The sequence below is a fragment of the Kogia breviceps genome, chromosome 6, assembly GCF_026419965.1.
Source record: "Kogia breviceps isolate mKogBre1 chromosome 6, mKogBre1 haplotype 1, whole genome shotgun sequence".
NCBI classification, from domain to species: domain Eukaryota; kingdom Metazoa; phylum Chordata; class Mammalia; order Artiodactyla; family Physeteridae; genus Kogia; species Kogia breviceps.
This window is the reverse complement of record NC_081315.1, coordinates 144,757,513-144,782,256: the sequence shown is the minus strand read 5'-3', so window position 1 is coordinate 144,782,256 and position 24,744 is coordinate 144,757,513. Positions and strand designations below refer to the sequence as shown.

Sequence of the window (24,744 nt, the reverse complement as noted above, 5' to 3'; positions counted from 1 at the left end):
TTGACTTAAATTTTGTTTAGGATCTTACATTTACGTTTCTGAGTGACATTGGCCTGTGATTTTCCTCTCGTATACTCTTGGAATGACTGTCTTATACTCTTGCAACGGCTATACCGATCTCCTAGAATGAGTTCAAGAACGTCCCTTCTTTCCTGATCCACTGGAGGGCTGCAGAAAGCTGGAATGATCTGTGTTTTGAAAGTTCGGTAGAATCTCCTCTAAAATTCCCTGAGCCCAGTGTTTTCTTTACAGGATGTTATTTAACTACTGAGTCATTTTTTAACACCCTGGGACCTGTCGAGAATGCTGTTTCTTCTTGAGCTAGTTTTAGGAAGTTTCCTTTTGTGAGCGTATCTGTCTCCATTTCCACGTCTATTGCCGTAAAGCTGTTCGTGCCGTTCGCTCGGCGTTTCACCTCACTCCTCGGTGGTTACTCTCTGTCAGCACTTGCGTGCTGTTCCGCTGTCTGCTGTCACTCCTGTCGAGAAATCTGCTTTAAGTCCGACTGTCGTTCTCTTGACGTAACTCCGCCTCCCCCAACCCCGCCCCGGCGGCCTTCGTGCCTTTGTCTTTGCTGTGCTGCAGCCTCACCACAGCACGCGTGGGTGGAGGCCTCCCCCCGACTCATCCTGCCTGCTGCGTGCGGACTCCTGCTCAGCGTGGACGTTTGCTGGTGCCCTGGGCCGTGGCGACTCAGCGGGGTCCAGGACCCTTCTCTGCAGAGCTTCCAGACACTGTGTATCAGAATGCTGCTTCGAGGACACAGATGGCACCTAAAAACGCAGTGACGTACAAGCAGCCACGTACTGAGCTCACGACGCTGGCTGGGTTGGTAACGTGGCCTTGCTTGGCGGGGTGCTTCTCGCCGCCTGGGCCGGCTCCGCCACGCACCTGGGTCGTCAGTGGGTCTTAGGCGGTTCTGCCCCCGGGGGCTGACTGGCTCTTGGCTGGGGCCGTGGGGTGACCGGGCCACACGTCTTCTGTCATCCGGCAGGCTAGCCTGGGCCCGTTCACATGGTGGTGGCCGGGTTCCAAAGAAAGAGTGGACGTGAGCTGCTCAAAGCGAGCCGGATTCCGGGGTAGAGAGGCCGGCTCCACCTCTCGGGGTGGGGAGGTCACATTTCAAGGGGTGTGGGTGCAGGTGAGGGGTATTTGCAGCCATTGATTCAATCTTCCACACTCTCTGTACCAGTCTGCTAGGGCTGCCTTAACAGAAGGCCACAGACTGCAGGGCTCACACAACAGAAATTTCTCATGGTTCTGGAGGCTGAAGTTCAAGATCAAGATCCAGTAAGGCTGATTTCTGGGGAGGCCTCTCCTCCAGGCTTGCAGACGGCCACTGTCCTGCTGTGTCCTCACGTGGCCTTGCCCTGTGTGTGTGTGCTGAGAGAGAGAGAGCTCTGGTGTTTCTCCCTGTATTTTAAGGCCACAGTCCTGTGGGATTCGGGGCCCACCCTTATGACCTCATTTAACCTTAATTACCTCCTTAAAGAGCCTATCTCCAGGGACTTCCCTGGTGGTCCGGTGGTTAAGACTCTGCACTTCGATCCCTGGTCAGGCAACTAGATGCCGCATGTCACAACTAAAAGATCCCGCGTGCCACAACTAAGACCTGGTGCCGCCAAGTAAATAGATAAATAGGTATTCAAATATTAAAAAAAAAAAAAAAAAAAAATCTCATCTCCAAATACAGTCAGTCCTATCGGGGGTTAGGGCTTCACCAGATGGATTGGCGGGGACACGGTTGGGTCCGTAACGCTCCGTCTCGCCATGCAGTGAACGAGGAGGGTGGCAGACGTCAGGGCTGGGAGGTGGTCGTCATCAACCTCCTCCCACTGCGGGCCGGAGCCCCTTCATACGGCCCCACCTAAGTGAGGGGAGCTGGGAATTGTGAGAGGAGCGGCGCAGGCTATTGCCCGGGCGGACGCAGGCGCGGTGTTTGCCGTAATCAGCTGGTGTGTGTTTCTCTCCAGCCTCGCTGAGCACCTGGAGGTACAAGACAAGGCGGCCTGTCCCTGGTCCCCATCATTCCCTTGCGTTTGTGAAACCCGTGATCATCTCGAAAGACTCTCACATACATCATCTCATTTAGGGGCTCATCGTGATAACGTCAGGCTGGAGGAGGAAAGAGGCCAGAAAAGTCGTGTGATGGTTAAAGTTCATTTGAGTGGTGAGTGGCAGGTGCAGGGTTGCTGGCAGGTCCCTCGGCTGCAGAGCCACTGATGGGGTGACAGTGCCCTGGGGCCATGGAGTCTGGCGGTGGTGGCAGCGTCCTTGGCGGGGATGTCCAGCAGCAGTGCCCGTGGCTGTGTGGCCAGCCGGTGGTACAGCTCTGACCCATGGTCGGGGGCTTCTTGGAAGGCGGCTGCGGAGTCCGGCAGGGCAGCGCTGCAGGGCGGGAGTGTCGTCCGGTCCCAGGAGCGTCGCTGTGCTCCCCTGGCACCCTATGTCCTGCAGCTCCCGCTGGATCCCCACCTCCCCTGGGTTCTACTCAACGCCGGACATTCTTCCGGCAGATTCCTTCCTGCTTCAGTGGCCAGAGTCAGCTTCTGCCACTTGCAACCAGCATCTCTGGCTGCAACAGCTGGGGAAACTGTCTATAACAAAAACACTGCAGACTGCGAGGCTAAAACAACAGATTCATTTCTCACAGGTCTGGAGGCCGGAAGTCAGAGATCAGGATGCCAGGCTGGGGTCGGGTGAGAGCCCTCTTGCAGGCGTGCAGATGTTTGCTTTCTGGCTGTGTCCTCAGTGGGGGGTGAGGAGAAAGAACTTGTCCCTCATGCCTCTTCTTACAAGGACAGTAATCCAGTCCTGGGGACCCCACCCTTGTGACCTCATCACCTCCCTCTTCATACCATCCCCTTGGGGGTTGGGCTCCAACATGAATTTGGGGGGTGGGGACACACACATTCGGTCCACAGCAGGAACTTAGGAGAGAGGGGCCAGGAGCCCACCCAGGGTCTGGGAGTGGGAGCCGGGCAGGAAGATCATCTCACCTCTAAGTAGCCGGCGAGGGGCGGGGGGAGCCGTCTGTCCCCACGGCGGCCCGCATTTTCTCGGGCCGGCGTGGGAGCAGGTGCAGCTGCCAGGCGTGGCGGGAGCCTGGGTCGGGTCCAGCGCTCGGGAATGCAGCAGGGCACTGACCCTCCCTGCAGGGAAGACCGAGTGCCAGGCGCCTGGGGTGGCGGATGTGTTGGTGGCCACAGCCCCCAGCGCCTCCCGGCCCCACGCCGGCTGTCCCGGGCCAGCCCCCGGGGGCCTGAGATGTGTGGGGAGCATGAATGGGGCTCTGTCATCGGGCAACTGCTCTGCAGAAGGCGGCTGGCGGCTGCACAGGGGCCGCTGGAGGTGGTGCCGGAGGAGGGGACACAGGAGACACAGAGCTGCTTCCTGGGCCGGGTGTGACGCTGCTCTGCATTACACCCTGGCAAGACATCCCCAGGGCATCTGAATCAAGCTGGCGCCCACCGGGGACCTGCCTTCTCAGCTCCCCACGGGCAGAGAGGAGCGGGAGCGGGTGCCCAGAGAGGAAGGACGTGGCCCCCTCGGTGCCCAGCACGGTGGCTGCTGAGCTGGGACTCAAGCCCAGGGCTCTGCCTGCCCCCACGGATCCTGTGCCGTGCTTGGGGCTCAGCCAACGTGGGTCAGTCCTGGAGGCGCCCGCGGCTCTGCGCGTTAGTTCCTCCTCGCGAGGCGCGAGACCCGGATGGGGTGAAGGTGCACACACTGGTTCCCGCCCACGCGGACTGCAGGGTAACAGGACACCGCTGAGCCCTATCCTCTCCTCCGGCGGCCGAACGTCAGCTCCCTTAGGGTGGGGCCTCGAGTAGGGTACCTTGCTTCTCCCCGCTTTTCTAGGGTGCTGCTCCATCTCTGCAACGGGCCTCTTACGTTGTTGGATGCTCCTGAAGGCATGAATGTCAGCGGTTGTCTTAGAGATGGGGGCTGAAGTCTGAGATGTAGACCTGCCAGGTCCCCCAACCACCTGGGTTCCCAAAGAATCCGGGCAGCTGGACTGGAGCTACAGGGTGGAGGAGGGGAAATCCAGAAGGTCAGAGCTGCCCTGCTGCAAAGGGGGCTCTCAGGGGGCCTTTCTAGAGCAGCAGAGAACCTCTGTGCCCTTCTTGCCCGGAGGGATAGCTCTCAGCCCCGGGGGGAAGGGGGAACAGACATGGAGACCGCGGCATTGAGGTCCCGCTCACTACTGGGCAGCAACCTGCCCTGGGATTCCTGCTGCCAGGGTACGTGAATGAACCCCCCTCCATCACCCTGTCTGGGGAGTGGAGGGGGGGTCTGGGGGGAGCAGAGAGGGGGCTGGAGGGCTGGGGGGCGGGGCAGTGTCTTGGCCAGGGTCGACCCACGGTCATTCTGTGGTCAGCGGTGTCTGGTGACAGCTCGGGGTGGTGGGAGGGACAGGTGCCAGAGGGCGAAGCCAGCTCGGTTGAGGCGCACTTTAAAATTGGGCCAGGCGCTTGGACGCGCGGACGCCCCCTTCCCGTCGGGCGTCTCCTTCGCTTCTGGAGGGGAGCCCGCTCCCCGCGCCGCCGGGGTGAGCCGTGCCGGAGCGCCGGCGGCCGAGCCCCGCGGGGTGCCGGGCTCCGGAGCGCGCTCAGGTGGCCTCAGGTGCCGCGGGCGCAGCGTCGGGGCGGGGCGCGGGCGGGGCAGGGCCGGCTGGGCGCGCACCTCGGCCCCGCCCGCGCGCCGCCCCGCCCGCCCGCCCCGCCGGCCGGCGCAGGGCCCTCCCGGAGCTATTTTGAAAGTGACCCTGGGCCGGGCGGCCGCGGGGCGGCGGGGAGAGGCGCGGCGGGCGCGCGGGAACCATGACAGAAGATGACCGAGGCGGCGCTGGTGGAGGGCCAGGTCAAGCTGCGGGACGGCAAGAAGGTCGGGGCGCGCGGCGGGCGCGGGGCGGGCGCGGGGCGCGGGCGGCCGCTCACGCTCCCTCTGTCCCCGCAGTGGAAGACTAGGTGGCTGGTGCTGCGCAAGCCGTCGCCGGTGGCAGGTGAGCGGGCGCGGGGCGCGGGGCGGGCGGCGGCGGCGGCCTGCTGCGCCCGGCCGGCCCGGAGCGCGGCCAGCTCGCCCGAAATAGCCGGCGGCGCCGGGGCCGAGGGCTGTAACCGGAGAGCGCCCCGGCCTCGCCTCGGCCTGCGCCGCCGCGGACGCCGGACGCGGGACCCTCCCGCCACCGCGCCGGGCCTGGGAGCCGTCCTCGCAGACGCCAGGCCCGGGGCGGGACCCCCTTGGCAGAAGGGCGGATTGAGGCCCGGAGGGGCCTGCGGGAGCCGGGGGAGGCCCGAGGGGCGAAAGGGCGGGAGCCTGTTCTGGCCCCCTCCCCCATATCCCAGAAAGTTCTGCCCCGGTTGGGGATTGAGTCGTGGCTTTGAATGCAAAAACGCGGATGGGAGTTCCGGGCAGCGCTGACCCCAGGCGGCCCTTCCACCCACCCCAGGTGGAGCCGAGGCTGGGCCGCCAGCTATGAACGGAGAAAGCGTGAAATCTACCTTGTGTGTGGGCTCCGTCCCGGGAGGAGAGCACGGCCCCCTCCCGGCCCCCTGAGCGGAGCCGGCACCCCAGCCGGGAGGAGCCAGCTGGGAGCCCCGGAGCCGGGCATCTCCGGCTCAGCGGCCGGAGGCTCCGAGCTGTGCAGCTGCAGCTGTTTCCGGAGACAGGTGCCTTGGAGCCGGCCCAGGCACCCGGGGGTCTGTGTGGGATGCTGGGGGTGTGAGCGCACGCTGCCTCACACGTGCCGGGCTGCCCGAGCGTCTTCCGGGACGCCTGGGGTGTCTGCCATTTCCCAGGCAGGGTGTGGAGGGCGCCCTCCCTGTCCCCTTCCCGGGCCCCCTCCTCCGTCCCTTCTGCTGAGCCGGCTCTGGGAGCCTCGTGGTTGCGATGGAAGGGTCTGCTTTTGGCCGCGACACACTCACCTCCTGCCCGGGCCTCAGCTTCCCCTCCAAGGGGGCCTGGGCTCCGTGCACCCTTCATTCAAGCCATCAGTCTTTCATGCCCAGCTTCTGGCGTCTGTGGCTGTGGGGTCCTAGTCTTGGGGAGCTCAGGGACGCCTGGTAGGGGTGGGGGAGGGTCAGAGCTGGGGAGAGGGGGGGCCCAGCCAGCAGGGAATGGAGGCGCCGGCCAGCTGAGGGCGGCAGAGGCGGCGCAAATGCCGTGCCGATCCTCTGGGACAGGTGGCCCACCGAAGAGCAGTCCCGGGGTGGGCCTTGTCCCTCTTGGTGGCGGGGCCGGGGGGGGGGGTAGTGATTTGCAGCCCCTGGTGGTGGATTTTATGCCACTATCCGAGAGCGCTAGTTGCGAGGTGAGCTCTGGCCGGCCCTGGAGGACACCTGTGGAGGGGGCCCTCGTGCGCTGCAGGGGCGTTTGCAGTGGGTCCTCAACGCCGTAGACTCTGAGTCTGTAAGTGGGCTTGTGGTCGTCGGGCCTTTCCTGGGGCTTGGCACGTGCAGCCCAGCGGTAGAGAGCCGTGGGCGCCGGGGCGGGACTGGAGGGGAGGTCGCGGAGAAGAGGGGGAAGGCGCCCGGGCAGATACACGCGGCCCCTCTCAGCTGCTGTCCACTCTGAGCCCTGCGTCTCACGTCCTGGTCCCCGGGGGCTCAGAGCCCCCGCCGTCCCTGCCGCTTGTCTCAGCAGCGTCCCCTTTATCCTCACGCTGCACGAGGGCCGCGGCCGTCCTCTTACGGTGCTTGGCCTGAGGCGGAGCTGCCGAGCTGCCCCCGCCGGCCCACTGCCCGGCTCTCGCCAGCCCTGCCTCCTGGCCGCTGCCGGTGGCCGCGGTTCCCCGACGGGGCAGAGGCTCTGGACCCTCCTCGCTCTTCCCCTCCCCGGCCCTTAGCCGATGAGCTGGCCCCTCTCTAGTGCGTCGGGGGGCCTGACTGGGAGGGGTGCAGCCGCCTGGCCCCCTTAACCTGAAGACCAGCTCCCTCGGGTGGCCGTGGGTGTTGGGGGCAGGTCCTCGTACTTGGGGACTCCCCAGACCCTGGCTGCAGCCGAGGGGGAGCCTGGGAAGGAGAGAGGAGGGGCCGCCCTGTCTTCTCCTCACGAAAACCCAGGACTCTTGTTTTTGGAAAGGATTTCCTTCCCAGGAGGGCCCACAGGGAGAGCCGAGCAGGGAATGAGGGCCTGCAGGCGGGCTGGGGGTAGGAGGGCCCCTCTCCGCTTCGGGTCTTTTCTCCTGTTTTCGCTTTTCTTAACCAGGACCACTTACTCTTCTTACAATGAAGTTTAGTTAGTGGAAGGAAGGAAAAGCTCTGATTTTTTTTTGATAGATCTTTATTGGAGTATAACTGCTTCACGATACCGGGTTAGTTTCTGTTGTATAGCAAAGCGAGTCAGCTATACCTATGCGTGTATCCCCATAGCCCCTCCCTCCCTCCCCGTCCCACCCCTCTAGGCGGTCACAGAGCACGGCTGCAGCTCGCTACTTCACATTCAATGGTAGTGTGTAAACGTCCGCGCCACTCTCACTTCGCCCCAGCCTCCCCCTCCCCCCGCCCCGCGTCCTCACTCAAAGTGAAGAAAGGGAAAACGTCTTGTTGACGAAGTAACAATCTTTATAAAAGGCAGTAATACTTCAGTGGCATTGTGCTCCTTCAGGTCTCGACCTCTGTCCTGGCCAGAGAATTCACGCCCGGATCCTTTCCCTTGAGAGGAGGGTGGTCTGGGTCCACCCCTGGCGACCCTGGGCAGCCTCTCTCTTCCTCCCCGGCTTGAGGCTTAGGGTGGTGGGAGCGGTGTCTCTCGCGTGGCTGCCCTGTGGCCGGGGCAGCCCAGCCAGGGGTGAGGCACCCGGAGGGGTCCCGAGCAGCCCGGGCGGCTCCCCGGCCCTCTGCCCCGGGGGCCCTGCTTCCCCAATTCCTGTGCAAGCTGCTGGGGCGGCATTGAGCCCAGAAAAGCCACCGGGAGGGACCCTGACTCCGGGAGCTGGCAGGGCCTTTGGGGGGTCGTTATAGGCACAGGGGCCGAGACTTGCTGAGCCAAGGGGTCTGGCCCCCACATGACTGGGTGCTGCCTCCTGCCCCTTGGCCGGCTGGAGGTCAGCACCTGCTCCTGCCACTGAAGGGGAGGTATCAGTTCAATAGCCCCTTCCTATCCCTGCCCTCAGTGCAGGCGCTGAGCTCCTGGAGGGCAGGGTCCCTGACTCAGCATCACTCCTCACAGGCAGCCTGGCAGGGGCTGGGAGCTGCCAGGTGAGGTGCTGTGAGCCCAGCCTCTCTCGGCAACATCTGGGCCCTGCAGACGTGCCCGGGAACCGGGGCCTCGGGACACCTGTCCCTTAAGCCGCCTGAGCCGTCCCACCGGCCTGTGCCCGTGCCTCTCCTATGCGGTGGCAGCTCTGCTAACTGAGGTGGGCGCGTTCCGAGAGGTTGGGGGTCCCAGGTGGTGATGGTGGGGAGGGTCCCTCTCCGGTCCCACCTTCTGGGCTCGGATTGGCCGTGTCCCCCAGGAATGGGCGTGACTCCTCAGTCCTGGGCTGGGCAGGCACTCAAGGACAGGGTGTGGGTGGTGGCCAGCCATTCGTCCCTGTGGAGACCTCGACAAGGGGGCCAGGGCTTCCTGCAGCCCCGGTTCCGGACAGGGAATCAGCACCTGGGCTCAGGTCTCGCCTCTGCTCGGACCAGCTGTGTGCCCTGGACGAGTCCTAGCTGGTCCCTGCGGAGGGTGGGCGGGTGGCGGCGTGCACTGGGCCTGGGGCACCGCCTGCTTCCGCTGCTGCCGGCAAGGTCGGGGTAGCCTGCCTGCGGGAGCCCGTGAAGCCCCCTTGCGCCCTGCGTACACGGTGAACGCGCTTCCCCCCGAATTGGATCGGGAACAGGCCTGGACCTGTGGGTCAGAGGGGGTCCCTCTGGGCTTCGGCCTGAGCCCCATCCCCGGTGCTCGGCTGCCCCCAGGCCGCTGCCCAGCTGCTCCGCTGAAGGCACCGCTCAAGGTCACCGTGACCTCCGAGGGCTAAAGCCGACAGCCGCTCCTCCGGCTGGGCCCCGTGGGTGGGCGTCAACCTCCGTCTCCTCTCCCAGCTCCCCCGTCCCCAACAAGGCCCAGAGCTTTGCCTCTTCCTGGACACCCGCCCTCCAAGCTCTCGGCCCCGGGCTGTAAACGCCTCTGAGTGCCCATGACTGACTCCACGGTTATTTTTACATCTTCAGACGCGTGTGTCCAGCTGCCTGCGTGCACGCCGCCTGGCGTCTGATGGGCCTCTCAGGCTCACGTGTCCGGGACAGAACCCCAACCCCGCTCCCTGCCCCGGCCCCGCGCCACCTCCCCAGGTGCCCCCCTCCCCAATCCAGCATCACCCTCCTCTTCCTTTCCCTCACCCCATCATCCACCCACCAAGAGGTCCCATGAGTTAGCGCTGCCTCCGCAGAGGGAAGGCCCCTCCCGCTGTCACCGTGGTTACCGCAGAGCCTGGCTTTGGGCCCCCTTCCTCTGCTCGGCCTAGGCCAGCAGCTCCTCTGGCCTGGACGGCTGCAGGGGCCTGGAGCTTTGCTGTCACCCTGTGTCCCTTTGCCACAGGCAGCCAGGCTGGGCCCTCTTTGCTCACGGCTCTCGGGGCCCCTGGTGTGCTGGGACGCGGCCTTGGCCTGGCTCAGCAGGCCCACCTGGCTGGAGCCCGCCTACACCTCGGACACTCTTCCCCTCCCTTCGTGCCAGCTCTGCCCGTTGGGTCCCTGCCTCCGGGCTGCTACACTGGCTGTTCCCTCTAGCACAATGCTGTTCCCCGAGGTGCTGCCGGCCTGGCGCCTTATATCCCTTGGGAGTCCGTTGTCCCTTTGGGAGAGTCTCTGACCCCCGTGCTCAGGCCCCACGACAGCCGCTGACATCAAATGCCACCCACCCCCAAGTGCCGTCTGCCCCCGCCATCACGTCTGCCCCCGCCGTCACGTCTGCCCCCGCCGTCACGTCTGCCCCCACCGTCACGTCTGCCCCCGCCACCACATGCCGGGCCCCTGAACAGCCCTTCCTCAGAGTTCTCTTCTTGTTTTTTTTTTTTGTTTGTTTGTTTTTTGTGTTTTTTTTTTTTTTTTTGTGGTACGCGGGCCTCTCACTGTTGTGGCCTCTCCCGTTGCGGAGCACAGGCTCCGGACGCGCAGGCTCAGCGGCCACGGCTCACGGGCCCAGCCGCTCCGCGGCACGTGGGATCCTCCCGGACCGGGGCACGAACCCGCGTCCCCCGCATCGGCAGGCGGACTCTCAACCGCTGCGCCACCAGGGAAGCCCAGAGTTCTCTTCTGTATCGACCTTTTTCAGCATTTGACTGTCTCCCCTCTTGGGTTTCAGCTCCGCAGAAGCCGGGCTGTGTCCCCTGTGCCCCTGGGCTGCTTGTGAGCAGAAAGAACTGGGCTGAGGGCTCTGGGGGGGGGCGCCCCGCTGAGGGATGGAAAAGGGGGCAGGGTGGGCTCCGAGGGGCCCCACTGGGGGTCTTTCAGTGGCCCTTTTGGTGAAGAGGGCCCACTACAGGCAGAAGAGGGCCGGGGTGGGCTGAGCGCCGAGGCGGGTATGCTCCCCTGGGTTTCGTGGGGATGGGGATGTCCCAGCCCCAGGCCGAGGTCCCTGCTCACCCCGCTCCGTGCTTGCTGGCGTGTGGCGCGCTCCGAGGGCCTCTGCGTGCCAGGCTGGGGCTGTGCTGCTGCCTCGACTCTGCAGGGCGGGTGGCGTCCGTTTCTCAGATGGAAAATAGAGGCTCTAAGAGCCGAGGGACGGGTTCCCAAGCACGGATGCGGGGCATGAACCGGGCCAGCTGGTCCCCACCGTGGCGCCCGTGCGCAGTGGTAGAGTGCGTGCGTGTGTATGTGCAAGCGTGCAGGTACGCGTGTGTGAGCGCGCACGCACACGTGATAGAGCGTGTGGCTGGCTGTCCCCGTGCACAGGAGCGTGTGTTTGTGCGCGGGCCTCTGGCTGTGCCCCTGCAGCTGCGCACTTCAGCTGGATGGGTGCTGCTGTGAGCGGGGTCCTCAGGCCCTCGCGGCCCGGCGTGGAGAGAGAGCGGCCACGGGAGCGGGTGGCCCGGAGCGCGGGGTGGGAAGGCCGGTGATGCTCCCTTGGCAGCCGGCCGGGAGAGCTCGCCGAGTGGACCGCCTCGCCGGGCTGCTTGCGAGGGGCGCAGCGTGGGTGCTCCCGGAGAGGGGCCCCTGCGGAGCCGGCCAGCCGGCGCGGGCTCCCGTGCCCCTTGGTGCGGCGCGTCCGCAGGAAGGGCTGGTGGCGTCGCTGCCCCCTGGGGGCACTGGCGCTCTCTGTCCCGGGCACCACCTGCTTTGTCTCAGGCCCAGACCCGAGAATTTCTGTTTCTCCGGTGGCTGGTACTGAACAGCGCTCCTCACAGAATAGGTTTTAAAAATAGGATCAATTCATGGCCCGAAGCGATGCGCAGGGAGAGGGGGTGAAGCCGCTGCCCATCAAAGGGCCCCACCCACGCCCCTCCCAGGAGCGGTGTTCCGCCTCAGCTAATGGAGCCCACTGCGGGGGGCTGGAGGGTGCCGGCTGAGGGGCTGGACGGCAGCTGCTCCAGCCGCAACCTGGCTGTGCCTCTGGGCCGCTTCCACCAGGCGGGAGGTGGGAGCTGTCACACGGCCGTGACCCTCACCGTGTTCTGTCCATGTGTAAAATGAACTCAGTGACGCCGAGGGTGTGTTAGCTTCCTGGGGCTGCAGTAATGAATTGCCACAAACTGGGGGGCTTGAAACAGCAGAAATGGGCTCTCTCACAGTCCTGGAGGCTGGAAGTCCAAAATCCAGCAGCGTTCTCCTGCTGCAGGTGCTGGGGAGCACGCTTCCCGCCTCCTCCGGCTCCGGGCGACTCCAGGCCTCCCGGGCTTGTGGGCGCATCACTTTGCGACCTGTCTTCTCGTGGCCTCTCCTCTGTGCGTCCGTGTTTCCTTTTCTGTCTCCTATAAAGACACTCGTCTCTGGTTTTTAAAATAAATTTATTTATTTATTTTTGGCTGCGTTGGGTCTTCGTTGCTGCGCGCGAGCTTCTCTCTAGTTGCGGCGAGCGGAGGCTACTCTTCGTTGCGGTGCGCGGGCTTCTCGTTGTGGTGGCTTCTGTTGTTGCGGAGCACGGGCTCTAGGCACGCGGGCTTCAGTAGTTGTGGCACACGGGCTCAGTAGCTGTGGCGCACAGGCTCAGCAGTTGTGGTGCATGGGCTCTAGGCACGCGGGCTGCAGCAGTTGTGGCACACAGGCTCAGTAGTTGTGACTTGCGGTCTCTAGAGCGCAGGCTCAGTAGTTGTGGCGCACAGGCTCAGTAGTTGTGAGTCGTGGGCTCTAGAGTGCAGGCTCAGTAGCTGTGGCGCACAGGCTCAGCAGTTGTGGCACGTGGGCTCTAGAGTGCAGGCTCAGTAGTTGTGGCGCACGGGCTCAGGTGCTCCGCGGCATGTGGGATCCTCCCGGACCAGGGCTCAAACCCGGGTCCCCTGCATTGGCAGGCGGATTCTTAACCGCTGCGCCACCAGGGAAGCCCCAAGACACTCGTCTTTAGATTTAGGGCCACGCAGATAATCCTTGGTGAGTCATTTTGAGATCCTTACCTTGTTCACATCTGCAAAGACCCTTTTTCCAAATAAGGTCATGTTTGCAGATTGGGGGGTATCGGGACGTGGACATGTCTTTTGGGGGCCCCCATTCACCCCACTGTAGGTGGGCGAGGGTACGCATTGATTCTCAGATCTCTGTAAGGCGTAGGATGTGAGCTGCATTTCAGATAGAGCCAGGATCCAGAAAGATTGGACCGGCCCAGGGAAAAGGGTCTCGGGGACACATGTTGGCTCTTGCATGTAGGTCCCCAAACGAGCCTTGCAAGTGCAGGCGTCCAGGGTGGCAAGACCTGCTTGGCAGCAGGAGGCGTCTGAGGGGCGTGAGGTATGGGGCGACACAGGGGCTCGTAGCAAACTAGGCTCTGGACCACGAGTCGGCAAGCCAGGGCCCTGAGCCGAACCCGGCCCGCTGCTTGTTTCTGTTATAAAGTTTTACTGGAACACAGCCATTCACTTATGTGTGGTCTGTGGCTGCTTTCGCAGTTCAGTAGTTGTGACACAGACTGCGTGGTCCACGTAGCCGAAAACAGTTACTGGCTGACTCTTCACAGGAAGGGTTATGGACCTTGCTCTCCGCTATATCACTGGGAACATAACTCGTGGAACAAAGGGGTGACAGTCTGGCCCTGCCTTGCTGTTAAGGCCACAACTAAAGCGAATGGTCTTTCCTGTGACAGAAGGTCCTCACCCTCATCTGTGCCAGGTGACGGGGCTGTCACTGCTCCAGCAGAAGAGGGCCTGCCTTCAAGAGCTCACCTTCCAGGGTGGCCAGTGGGGAGACAGGAAATGACAGGGGACAGACAGCCACCTAGAAGAGCCCCGGGAGGTGCAGGCCTTCCCTGGGGAGAGGAGTGGCAGGATGTGGTGCACGTGTCTGGGGGCGGAGCTGCCCGTGTGGCTGGCAGGGCTGTCCTCACGCCCGCCGTCCCTTCCCTAGCTGCCTCGGTGGCTTCCCTTTGCCCACACACATTTTTACCGGGAGTCTTTCTGTGCTCACCGCCTCCCCGGGCTTTTACCTTTTAGGCCTCTGGTGACACACGGGGGAACGCTTCCCTAACAACACATGCCCTTTGTGCCATGTGTGTGACTCATCTCTCTCCGGGCCGGGCCACGAGTTTCCCAAGGGAGCCATGCTCGGGAGAGAACACGCTGGAACCCTCGGGTGGGCAGATGGGTTTTTGTGGGTTCTGGGGTTTTGTTTGTTTCCCTCAAAATGAGACTATCCTGGCTTTTTTCTGACATAAGCATTTCAAACGCTACAAACAGGGTCTCAGATAGGAAGCGGAGCTCCCCCATCACAATCCCCGGATTTGGTAAATTCAGGCGTGTCGGAGCCCAGTCACCCAGGCTGGTCTGTGTACTGCCTGGGGCTGCTTTCACGCCCGATGGCACAGGTGGGTGGCCGGGACAGACTGTCCACCCTCTGCCTTCATAAGAAGGGGCCGTGACTGTGGTCTGATGGCAGACAGGCAGGAAGCAGCACCCTTGTTCTCCGTCTGAGTCCAGCTCGTCGGGGTCTGGTTGTCACTTGGGCCTGTGGGGCTGCTTTTCCAGGGTTCGGGGGTCGGGCGGGGGAAGCAGTTCATGGCTCCATCCCGCGCCTGCCCCTCCGTCCCCTGCTGCCCGGACAAGGGGGCTTGATGGTCAGGCGTCCGTGCGGGGCTCAGGGCGGTCTGACACCTCAGTGTTCGGCTGTTCACATTAGGCCCTGGACTCCTCACCTTCATCAGAGGCCGCGGTGGGTGCGCTGAGGAGGGTCGCTCGCCCGCTGATCTGGGGCGCTTCGCCAGGGCCGCCCAGGCGGCCGGGAGCGGCGGGGGCACCGGCACAGCGATTAGGGTGTTGAGGGAAATGGGAACTTGGGACAGACTCCGGCGCGTCCCCTGCAGGCTCTCGGGGGCGGCTCGTGTCGGGTCTGGCAGAGAGACCCAAGCCCAGTGGCCCTCCTGTCCCTCCCCAGCGCTGGAGTCCGGTCACACCCTGGAAACGGAGAAATCCAGGGGGTGAAGCGGGTCTGGCTGTGGCAGGAAGCGAGCCTGGCGGGGCCGAGGCGGGAGGCCCGAGTCCCCGGGGCGGGCTCCGTGCGTGCTGTCCCGCCAGCAGCCTGAGTGTGGCCCCCGTGGCCCCAGGGTCTGGGGCAGGCTGGAGGCCTTGGCTGGGGGCCGGGGTCGTGTGGGCGGGCCAGCCAGGGGGGTGTTCTGACCCCACTTCCGCCGTGCGGCCCAGGGGCGTGTGGGCGGGCCGGCCAGGGGGTGTTCTGAGCCCACTTCCGCCGTGCGGCCCAGGGGCTCGTGGGCGGGCCAGCCAGGGGGTGTTCTGAGCCCACTTCCGCCGTGCGGGCCAGACAGGGGGTGTTCTGAGCCCACTTCCGCCGTGCGGCCCAGGGCCGTGTGGGCGGGCCAGCCAGGGGGTGTTCTGAGCCCACTTCCGCCGTGCGGGCCAGCCAGGGGGTGTTCTGAGCCCACTTCCGCCGTGCGGCCCAGGGGCGCGTGGGCGGGCCAGCCAGGGGGTGTTCTAATCCCACTTCCGCCGTGCGGGCCAGACAGGGGGTGTTCTGACCCCACTTCCGCCGTGCGGCCCAGGGGCGCGTGGGCGGGCCAGACAGGGGGTGTTCTGAGCCCACTTCCGCCGTGCGGGCCAGACAGGGGGTGTTCTGAGCCCACTTCCGTCGTGCGGCCCAGGGTCGTGTGGGCGGGCCAGCCAGGGGGTGTTCTGAGCCCACTTCCGCCGTGTGGCCCAGGGCTGTGTGGGCGGGGTCACCCTCTTGCCCAGGAGGAGGTGGAGGCGCAGGGTGGCCGGGGAGTTGCCCGGGGCCGTGCCTGGGGCGAGGGGATGCTGGGGACGGGGCGGTAGCTGCACGGGGCCCGCCTGCCTGACGGCCCCCCGCGCCCTCCGCAGACTGCCTGCTGATGCTGGCCTACAAGGACAGGTCAGAGCGAGCCAGAGGGCTGCGGGAGCGCAGCAGCCTCGCGCTGGAGGACATCTGCGGCCTGGAGCCCGGCCTGCCCTACGAGGGCCTGGCCCACACGCTGGCCATCGTCTGCCTGTCGCAGGCCGTCATGCTGGGCTTCGACAGCCGGGAGGCCATGTGCGCCTGGGACGCCCGGATCCGCCACGCGCTGGGTGAGGGTGAGTGACGCCGGTGCAGGGCTCCGAGGGCCCAGCCTCTGTCCTGAAGCACCCCACGGGCCTCACCGATGGGCTGCAGAGGCCAGGACGCGACTCCGGGCCCCGGAGCCCGGTGCTTGCTGAGCGACCTCCGCTCGGCCGCAATTGGGGCGGGGGGCGGGGGGGCTGGCCCCTCTTGAGCTCCCTAACTTGACCTGTTCTCGTGAACTAGAGCTTTTGGCCCCGGCGGGCGACTGGCTCAGCAGAGTGGTGCGCAAAGTGCCGCCCTTTGCTTCTCACGGGGCTGCCTGAGCCCGGAGCCGGGGCAGGGGGAGGGGTGCGGTGGCGGGAGCGCCTTCCCCCGCGTGTCCCTCGAGGGGAGTAGCGGGGTGCGGGCAGTGCTCTGGGGAGATGGGGAGGACCCAGCCCACCTCTCAGCCCCGCTGCCTACCCGGCTGTGTGAGCTGAGCCGTCAGGACCCATGATATTTTTAAACACATATTTAAAAATTGAAGTAGAGTTAATTTACAACGTTGCGTTAGTTTCAGGTGTCTAGCAAAGTGGTTCAGTTACACACATAGACGTATATTCTTTTCCATTAGAATTTATTACAGATAATGAATATAGTTGTCTGTGCTATGCAGTAGGTCCTTGTTGTTTACTCATTCTCTATATAATAGTGTGTATATTCTAACCCCCACGTCTTAATATATCTCGAAACCCGTGATATTTTAATACAGTATTTTAAAGATTCAAAATTAAAGCCAAAAGCCCGTGACGAACAAAGTGTCAGAATTTAGAGTGAAGCTGGGCTCCAAGCCACCCTCAGACATTCCTGTCCTCAGCTGCCCCAGCGCCACAGCCAGCCTGGTCTCGATTCACACATTTGCTGTTTCGCTCACTGTGGGCTTTTTGCATTAATTTTTGTTGTTTAAATAATCATTAAAATGTCCGTGATCTTGGCCGCTGTTTTGTGCCCAGGTAAGGGCCGTGCTCACCTTACCCCTGCCCAGCCCTGCTAGGGGGCTGCGGCCCCTCCCACCTCCACGCGCTCCCACAGCAGTCCCCTAGTCTGGGGACGTGTGGACCGGCTCAGTGAGGGGATGCAGTGGCAGAAGGGAAGAGCCGCGCCTTTCCAGAAAGTTCTGCGGTTGGGGGTGCCCGCCCGCTCAGCCTGGCTCAGGGCACGGCTCCTTTTCTGCTACAGGGCAGGCAGGGCCCTTGCACAGAGGCTGTGGAGCCCTGTCTCGGCACCGTGACAGAAGTCACCAGGACACCGATGGGGTTGCTGGCCTCCTTGGGCCGGCACGGCAGGCCCTCAGGGCTTCCTTGCCCAGGAGCCCCTCGACGCCCCACTGCAGGGGCTTGGGTGGGGCTCAGGGAGGAGGAGGTGGGGCTGGGACGGGCCCCCTCTGGGTTGGAGATGAGGCCGGTGGGTCCTGGGCGGGTAGGCCGCCGTCCACTCCTGGATCCGGCTTCTCCGGGGTGCACCCTCTTCTGAGGCGGGAGCCATCTGGGGAGAGAAGAGCATCGCTTCAGGGGCAAAGCGCTGAGCCGAGGTAGTGGATGAGACCTTGGGGAGCAGGTTGTCCTGCCCGGCACCAGGGAGAACCCCGAACTGGAGAGGGAAGGGGGGGCCACAGTTTCCCGAGCGTCCCTGCGGTCGGGCTGGGCTGTGAGGCAGCCCTTAGACTCTCCGTGGACCAACAGGGGGCGGGGCCTCCTGGGCCTCCATTTCCCCATCTTTGAAATGGGACCACAGCAGCTACCCTCGGCGGGGGTTCTCAGAGGACGCGCTGTGAACAGGAGTCCTGAGGCCGCGGACCTACCAGGAGTCGCATGTGAGCTTTTACTGGAGCTCGCCGGGGCCAAGTTAGGATGGGGAGGGGGCCCCCTGAGGATGGGAGAGGTGAGTGTAGCCACCTCGGAGCTGGACGCTGCGCTGGGAGGCGGGGCGGGGCAGACGTGCCCTCTGAGCTGACCCTGGGATGCTGCGCCCCGCCCCCCTCCCCAGCCTCTGCCCCAGCGACGCCCTCTCGCCCCGCCCTCAGTGCACAGGTTCCACGTGACCGTGGCTCCAGGCACCAAGCTGGAGAGCGGACCCGCCACTCTGCACCTCTGCAACGACATCCTCGTCGTGGCCAGGGACGTCCCTCCGGCCGTCACGGGGCAGTGGAAGCTGTCGGACCTCCGGCGCTATGGGGCCGTGCCCAGCGGGTTCATCTTTGAAGGAGGGACCAGGTGTGGGTACTGTAAGTATGTGGGCCGTGGGGACCCAGGGCCGCGGGCAGCCCCAGACCTCCCGGCTTCCCAGCCCGACCGTGGTTCAGAGCCGAGCCTCCTGCTTGCAGCTGGCCTCTCGGGGACATGGCAGGGTTACGTCCTTTAACGTCGAGCCCAGACCCTCAGCTGTCTCTGTGCTCGCTGTTGGAGGGTGGGTGCTTGGAGGCTGAGAGGAGGGCCCCTCCCGCAGGAAGCCCGTGCAGGGGCCACCCGGAGGCAGCTCATGGGCCTACGTCCCAGGTCACAGAGTATCAGAGCAGCTCAGGTTGGCTTTAAAAAAAGAAAAAAGGGGAAGAAGAAGAATAGATGCGTTTATTGAGGATGTGCTGAGAAACTCCGTAGTGGACCCGCCAGCTCCCTGGGCCCTCCCAGGCCGACGTCACAGGAGGGGGCCGAATGCGAGGGCCCAGCGGCAAGGCAGGGGTCCCGAGGGCCGAGGTGGTGTCCGAGCTCCAGCGAGCTGGCCTCCTGGCCGGGAGGGGCGTGCTGGGAGTGGGGGATGTTCCAGTGCCCCCAGCCTGCCGTTCTCCGAGTTGGGGGCCGCTGTGGACCTGCTGTCACCGCGGGGAGCGAGAAGCCCCTTCCCTCCTCTCCAGAGGGGCCAAGCCTATCTGCGTGGCCTCCCCGGGCTCGCGGCCGGCCGAGTGCCTCCTGCTGACCAGCTGGGTGGCCTCGAGGGCCACGGTCAGTGTGCTGGGCTGTGGGCCGCAGACTCACCTCCGTTCAGCCTGGGACCCTGGTCGGGGATCATCGGCCCCTCCCTCGTGTGCAGGGTGGATGGAGGCTCTAAGCCGGGGGCGACCTCTCTCCACCTCCCCACCCCCGTGAAGGGGCATCAACCGCCCCCCTCTCTACCACCCGCAGCCTCGTGAGAGGACGAAGATGGCCAGGGCCTGCCGCAGGGTCTGGCACACTCGGTGTGGCCGGGCTGGGGGTCCACCTGGCTCTGGGGCCGCGGTCACGCCTGGGTTTCTCTGGACAGAGGACACGGTTGTCCTGCGTGCTGGGCGTCTGGCGCCCTCATTCCGCAAGGGGTGTGTGAGGTGGGCCGGGCTGATCCGGCCCAGCCCGGCAGCCCACAGGGCCCTGCCTTTGAGGGGACAAGATGTGAGCTTCAAAGGCGCTTAGCAAACAGGTGAACAAGCAGGCGAGGGCCAAGTTCCTGCTCGAGGCAGCAAGATGTCTGTAGCCGCTGAACTGTATGATGCCCCCTGGTCCTGGGCTTGGGGGAGGTTAAAAGCTTGGAGAGGCAGAGAGAGACGGGCGAGGGGTGATGTAGCAGAGGCATGGGTGGACCTCTGGGGCGGGCAGTTTGGCGCAGTGGCCCTGGAGCTGGTGGGGTGGCCGCAGACAGCGCCCGGAGGGCCTTGACCGCGGCTGGGCCTGTGCGTTTCCCAGCTGGAGTTTTTGAGCAGGAGTGGGGGGTGAGCACAGCTGTCGGCCTGCCTGCCTGGGCTGTCGTGGAAGGGCGCACGGGACATTGGCCAGAGTCCCTTCTGCTGGGCAAGCCCTGGGCCACCTCGTCTTTGGTACATCAGAGGTGACAGCAGCGGGTGGTGCAGGGGACCCGGGCCCAGCTTTATCTCCCTCCCTTGGCTGGCTGGCCGGAAGCCGCAGGTCACAGCTTGCTTGGCACGTGGCGGCCCTTCCCTCCCGAGATCTCCTCCATGTGGGGCCCTGGAGCTGCTGGGGCACCCCGGGCAGGGTCGGGGGGAGAGACCAGCGTCCTGGCTGGAACTGTGGAATCCCTGCGCGCTGAGGCTCAGACGGGATGGCTTGTGGCTGCTTTGAGGACTGGGGTTCAGACCTGGGGTTGGTGCTGGCATGTGCCCTCGAGCGGGGGCAGGCCAGGAGGACCGGTTCCTTGGAGACGGTTTTATTTGCCCGGACATAATGTAACAGAGCCCTCTGGATATTTTTCCCCGAGGCCTCAGGGTTGAAAATTCCGACTCTTGGTGTGGGTGGGTTCCTTCTGCGATCGTCAACAATTCCAGGCATCGGAGCAGTGCTTCCTGCGAGGGCAGAAGCCGAACCTCGAGCCGCCGTGCCTTCCCTGGGTCCCCAGGGTGAACTGTGACAGGGCCGCCCTGGTGCTTCTGCCCGAGGCCTCGAGTCAGCTCCGTCCACAAACCCGGGCTGGCCCAGAGGGTCTGCCTTGACCTGCAGGCTGCAGGCCGGACGTTCTCCCTTCCACTGAGGGACCCTGGACCGAGAGAGGGTCCCTCTTGGGTATCCTCATCTCCCCTCCGGGCTGTCCGGAGGCCCCTGGCCAAACCCACCCGGTCAGCGGTGGCTGAACACGGTGGTGGGTGGCTAGGCCAGCCTGCCCCGACCCTCTGCCCCCGGCAGGTCTCACTGGGCTCCGTTCTCTTCCAGGGACGAGCTTTTGCCGCTGCTCTGCTGGTTTAAGCCAGTTTTTAGGCTGTTACGGGACTCGATGCAGGGCTGGGTGGGAAGGGACGGTGCACCCCTGTGCGTGTGGTCAGAGCACCAGGCCGCTCAGGACCCGGGCCATCCTGGGAGGAGGGCGGCTAGTTCAGGTCCAGGAAGGGGTGTGAGTTAGGGTCCTGGGGCCACGTAGCAAATGACCGCAAACTGGGACCTTAGAACAACACAAATTTGTTCCTTCACCGTTTCGTTCAGAGTCAAAGCTGGGGAGGGGCCGGGCTCCCTCAGGGGCTCCAGGGGAGGGTCTCCCCTGCCTATTCCGGCTCCTGGCGGGGGGGGGGCAGGTGTCCCCGGACTTGTGGCCACGTCGCTCCCGTCTCCGCTCCGGCATCACGGGGCGTCTCTGTAGGCCACCAGTCGTTGGATGTAAGGCCACCCCGTACTCCGGCATGGTCTGAGAGCCTTCACTTGAGCACGCCTGCAGAGATGCTTCTGCAAACAAGGCCACAGTCCTAGGCTCCAGGAAGTGAACCTATCCTTTGGGGCCCCCGTTCAACCCATGACAGGGGTCACCTGAACTGTGAAGGTGCCAGCATTCCGATCTCGGTGAGTCCGTGGGCCCCGGTAAGGGAGTGGGTTAGAGTCCCCGGAAGGCCCTGGAGGGTTTCGGATGTAAGGAATCAATATCTTCTCCCCTGGGGCAGGTCCCAGCCTGGACCCCGGGGCCCCCCGGGCCACACCCCCCAGGCCCCCAGCCCCTCAGACCCCTCCAGAGAGCAGTAACTCGACCCTGACCCCCTGACCCACCCTGAGACCTCGGTGACTGGAGAGTGTGGAGGGGAGGGGTCGGGCAGGTGTGCGGGGGGCTCCGTGTGGCTCTGGGGACCGCGTGGGTGGGCGTGTTCTCTCTGTGGCCTCCACGTGGACGACAGCCTGTCCGGATGATTCGGATGGGGGTTGGGCTTGGTGGCCGGGAGCTTGAGGTCCCCCGGCATGGCCCGATTCTCTCTCTCTCCGGGGTGGTCACGGCCCACTGTGTATGTTTAGGGCTGCAGGGCAGGGGCAGGGCATGCTGGTGAGGGTGGCGCAGAGGTTTGGGGGCCCTTCCCCACCAACGGGCTCAGCAGGCCGGGAAAATGGCGGGCCTGGGAGAGTGGGGTCTGTCCGGGGTCTGGAGCCCAGGGAGGGCTTTGGAGAGGGCCAGGGGGCATTTGAACAGGGCCCAAGCGTGAATGGAATTTCTCGGATGAGGGGCCCCAGAGGAAGTCCCCGTCCTTTCCATTGGCAGGTCCTGTCAAGGGCACTTCAAGGGCATTTCCACATCCATATGAGCCGGATGTGGACAGGGTCGGGGTCCTCGGATGCTGAGGAATTCAGTGGGTGGGGGAGGGCGGGCGTCCAAGGCTGGCCCCTGAGTCAGTGCAGGCCTCTCCCTCCCTCCTTCTCCCTAGCTCCTCGGGGTCCAGACCATCCTGTCAGCCCCTTGGGGTGCAGTGAGCATTTAAAAATGATTTTTCTGTGTGAGTAAAGGATGAAGCTCTGAACTAGGGAGAGACCGTCTTGCTACGCCTGTCCAGCTCTGAGAAGCCCTTAAGTGCCTCTTGGGGGCCCTTGTGATCCAAATGCTGGTCTCGCTGGAACCGCTGGAGCCCTGGTCTTGAAGCCCAGGAATCTTGGGGAGGAGGGAATGCATTCAGGGGCTTCTCTGGGGCCTGCATTAGGTGAGGGGTTGGAGCTGGCAGCACACGGCTGGAAAGACTCGGCCTATGTGGGAGGACACACGGCGTTTAGAATCCTCGGGGGCACAAGGGGAGCCGGGGAGGGCCACAGACCCCAGCCAGGGAGCGTCGGGGAGGCGCTCTGGAGGTGAACCTGAGTGGGGCCTCTGCAGGGTGAATAAGAGTTGGCCCAGCCGCCGAAGGTAGGGAGGGCTGGGGGGCAGAGAAAAGGTGCTCCAGCGGTATGTTAAGCGCGGCTGGGTGACGGGAACGATGTGTGCGGGGTGGCAGAGGTGAGGTAAGAGGAGGAATCTGGACCAGAGCTTGCGCTGTGTTCCCTGGGTAGCAGGGAGCCATCAAAGGTGCTAGAGCAGGACAGTGCCACCCACAGATCTGTGTTGAGGGCTATAGCCGTGGCCCCAGGGTGCAGATGGGATGGAGGCAGGGGCCGTGAGTGGGCGCGAGATGTGGATCCGCTGAGGCAGGGTCCTGCTGTGGGCAGCAGCTGGGTGGGTGGGCAGGGCCTGTGGGTTCAGGAATGTTAAGGCAGTGAGTGAGGGGGGGAGGGAGGGCGGCCAGCCTGGGGTGGGCGGGGAGGAGGACGGGGCGAGGCGAGGGTCCCAGCAGGGTGGGCCTGGGCTGAGCGGTCCAGTGCTTTGCCCATGGGTGTGGGGCAGGCGTCCCAGGCTGGGTTGCAGCCCGTGCATAGGCCCCGTCAAGGTTTATAAAGTATAAACCCTTCAGTTTTGTACTTGAAGGTTGAGTCTCCCCTTGGGGTCTGGGACCCCTGTCACCCTCTGCCCTGAAGTCTCTGCTCTGGGGGTGGGAGTTGGGTCCGGAATCTGTCACCCTTTTGCAGTCCGCTATGGCATTTGCACACGGGGATGGTTCTGGGCGCTCTGCGTGTCCAGGGAGGTGTCAGTCTGGGTGTCCAGGGAGGCCTCGATTGCACAGGGCCAGGGAGAGATGGGACTGGGGTGAGAGTCACCCCAAGAGACCCCCTTGCAGGGCCCCATACTTCGTGGGGTTCTAGGTCCTCACACCAACCCTATGTGGTGTGTGCTCATCCGCATTTCACAGACAGGGAAACTGAGGCACGGAGCTGTCCATGAGTTGCCCTGGCCTGTCCCTCTGAGCGTGGTGGAGCCGAGGTCTGGCCCTGGGGGGGACCTGACCCCACACTGTGCTGCCAGCCAGCCCAGCGCCTGCCTGGCCCCTGGGGTTCAGTGGGGCAGGACCAGACACTTTTCAGCTCTCATCAGACTCGGGGATTCCTTTTTGGGGTGTTTTGCTTCAGTCTGTTTCCTCCTAGGCAGAAAAGCAGACCCCGTGTCCTCCGGTCCTTGGGGACCTGCAGGGTGGCCTCTTGGGACCGTCTGGACGTGACGGCACGCGAGCCTCATCCCACGTCTCCGAATGGGAGATGCCCGCTGCGTGCGGGCGGTGTTGTCGGGGCGGGCGGCTGGCATTTAGCAGCGGCCGTGAGGATGGGAGGCGCCTGCACCGTGCGGCTGCCTCCTGCCCGGGTGGGGCGGGGCTGGGCCGAAGAGGGTGGGGAGACGGCCCGCTCGAGGATGGGACAGAGCCTGCTTCCCGGAGGAGTTGTTTATTCTTTTTGTCTTGTTTGTTTTTGTTTTACGGTGGCAAAATACACATAACACGAGATGTGCTATTTCAACCACTTTTAGCATGTAGTTCAGCGGCAGTGGGCACGTGGCTCTGTCCTCCTCGCCACCACCATCCCGGAACCTGCTTCTTCCCGAACCCTTGCCCCATGAACCACTCTCTCCCCGCCCGGCCCTGCACCCTTTTTTCTACTTTCTGTCTCTGAGTCTGAGGACTCTCGAGACCTCATATAACCCGTATCTTGCAGGATTTGTCCTTTCGTGACCGGCTTGTCTCACTCAGCGCAGTGTCCTCGGGGTGCATCCGCGTTGTGGCAGGTGTCAGAATTCCCTTCCTTTCTAAGGCTGAATCAGATCCCACCGTATGGATGTGGCACATTTTGTTTCTCCGTCCATCTGTCGATGGACACTTGGGTTGCTTCCGCATTTTGGCTATTGGGAACGATGGTGCTGTGAGCGTGGGTGTGCGAATATCTCATCAAGACCTTACTTCTCGTTCTGTTGGGTGTGTGCCCAGGAGTAGAATTGCTGGACCAGATGGTGGTTCTCTGTTTAATTTTTGAGGATCTGCCACACTGGTTTCCCCGCGACTGCCCCATTTTACCTTCCCACCAGCAGTGTACGAAGGGCCCAGTTTCTTGATGTCCTCACCAGCACTTGTGTTCGGTTTCGTTTTAGTTTTCTTTTTCTTTGTTGTTTAAATAGTAGACCTCCTAGTGGGTGTGAAATGATCAGGTGAAACTGAAAACTTTATTTCGAATGAACTTATTTCACTGAACTTTACTTCTTTCTCCCCAAATAAGGGCAGAGACAAAGGAAACATTGCTCACTAGATGTTTTACTCTATTAGGAAACTCTGTGCAAAATAATATCCCAAGGGGCTCAGTTAGCTGTGCCAAGTTTCTGACTGTTAATCAGTGCTGTCTGGACTTGAGCTTTCTAGAACCTTCTCCGCAGGAAAGTCCTCCAGCGCCTTCAGACTCTGTCCTCGACCGGACGTCACCGTGGGGTCTTTGTCAGCAAAGGGTGGAATGCTTGTTCTCTGAGGAGCTGGGGACTGAGCTCTTAATAGGGTCCAGTG

At 63.7% G+C, this 24,744-nt stretch overlaps 1 protein-coding gene across 4 annotated transcripts in view; it reads left to right on the top strand.

Moving 5' to 3' along the window:
- The first annotated feature begins 4,714 nt into the window (after positions 1-4,714).
- The window catches only part of DOK7 (docking protein 7), a 33,462-nt gene continuing 13,432 nt past the window's right edge, over positions 4,715-24,744 (top strand). For 2 of the 4 annotated variants that reach the window (XM_067036773.1, XM_059065983.2), the window contains exons 1-4: positions 4,715-4,887; positions 4,960-5,005; positions 15,440-15,670; positions 17,701-17,901. In XM_067036773.1, coding sequence (XP_066892874.1) covers positions 4,834-4,887; positions 4,960-5,005; positions 15,440-15,670; positions 17,701-17,901 — 532 coding nt within the window. In that variant the 5' untranslated portion in view covers positions 4,715-4,833. The remainder of the gene's footprint in view (positions 4,888-4,959; positions 5,006-15,439; positions 15,671-17,700; positions 17,902-24,744) is intronic. The other 2 variants (XM_059065984.2, XM_059065985.2) reach the window with 2 other exon arrangements.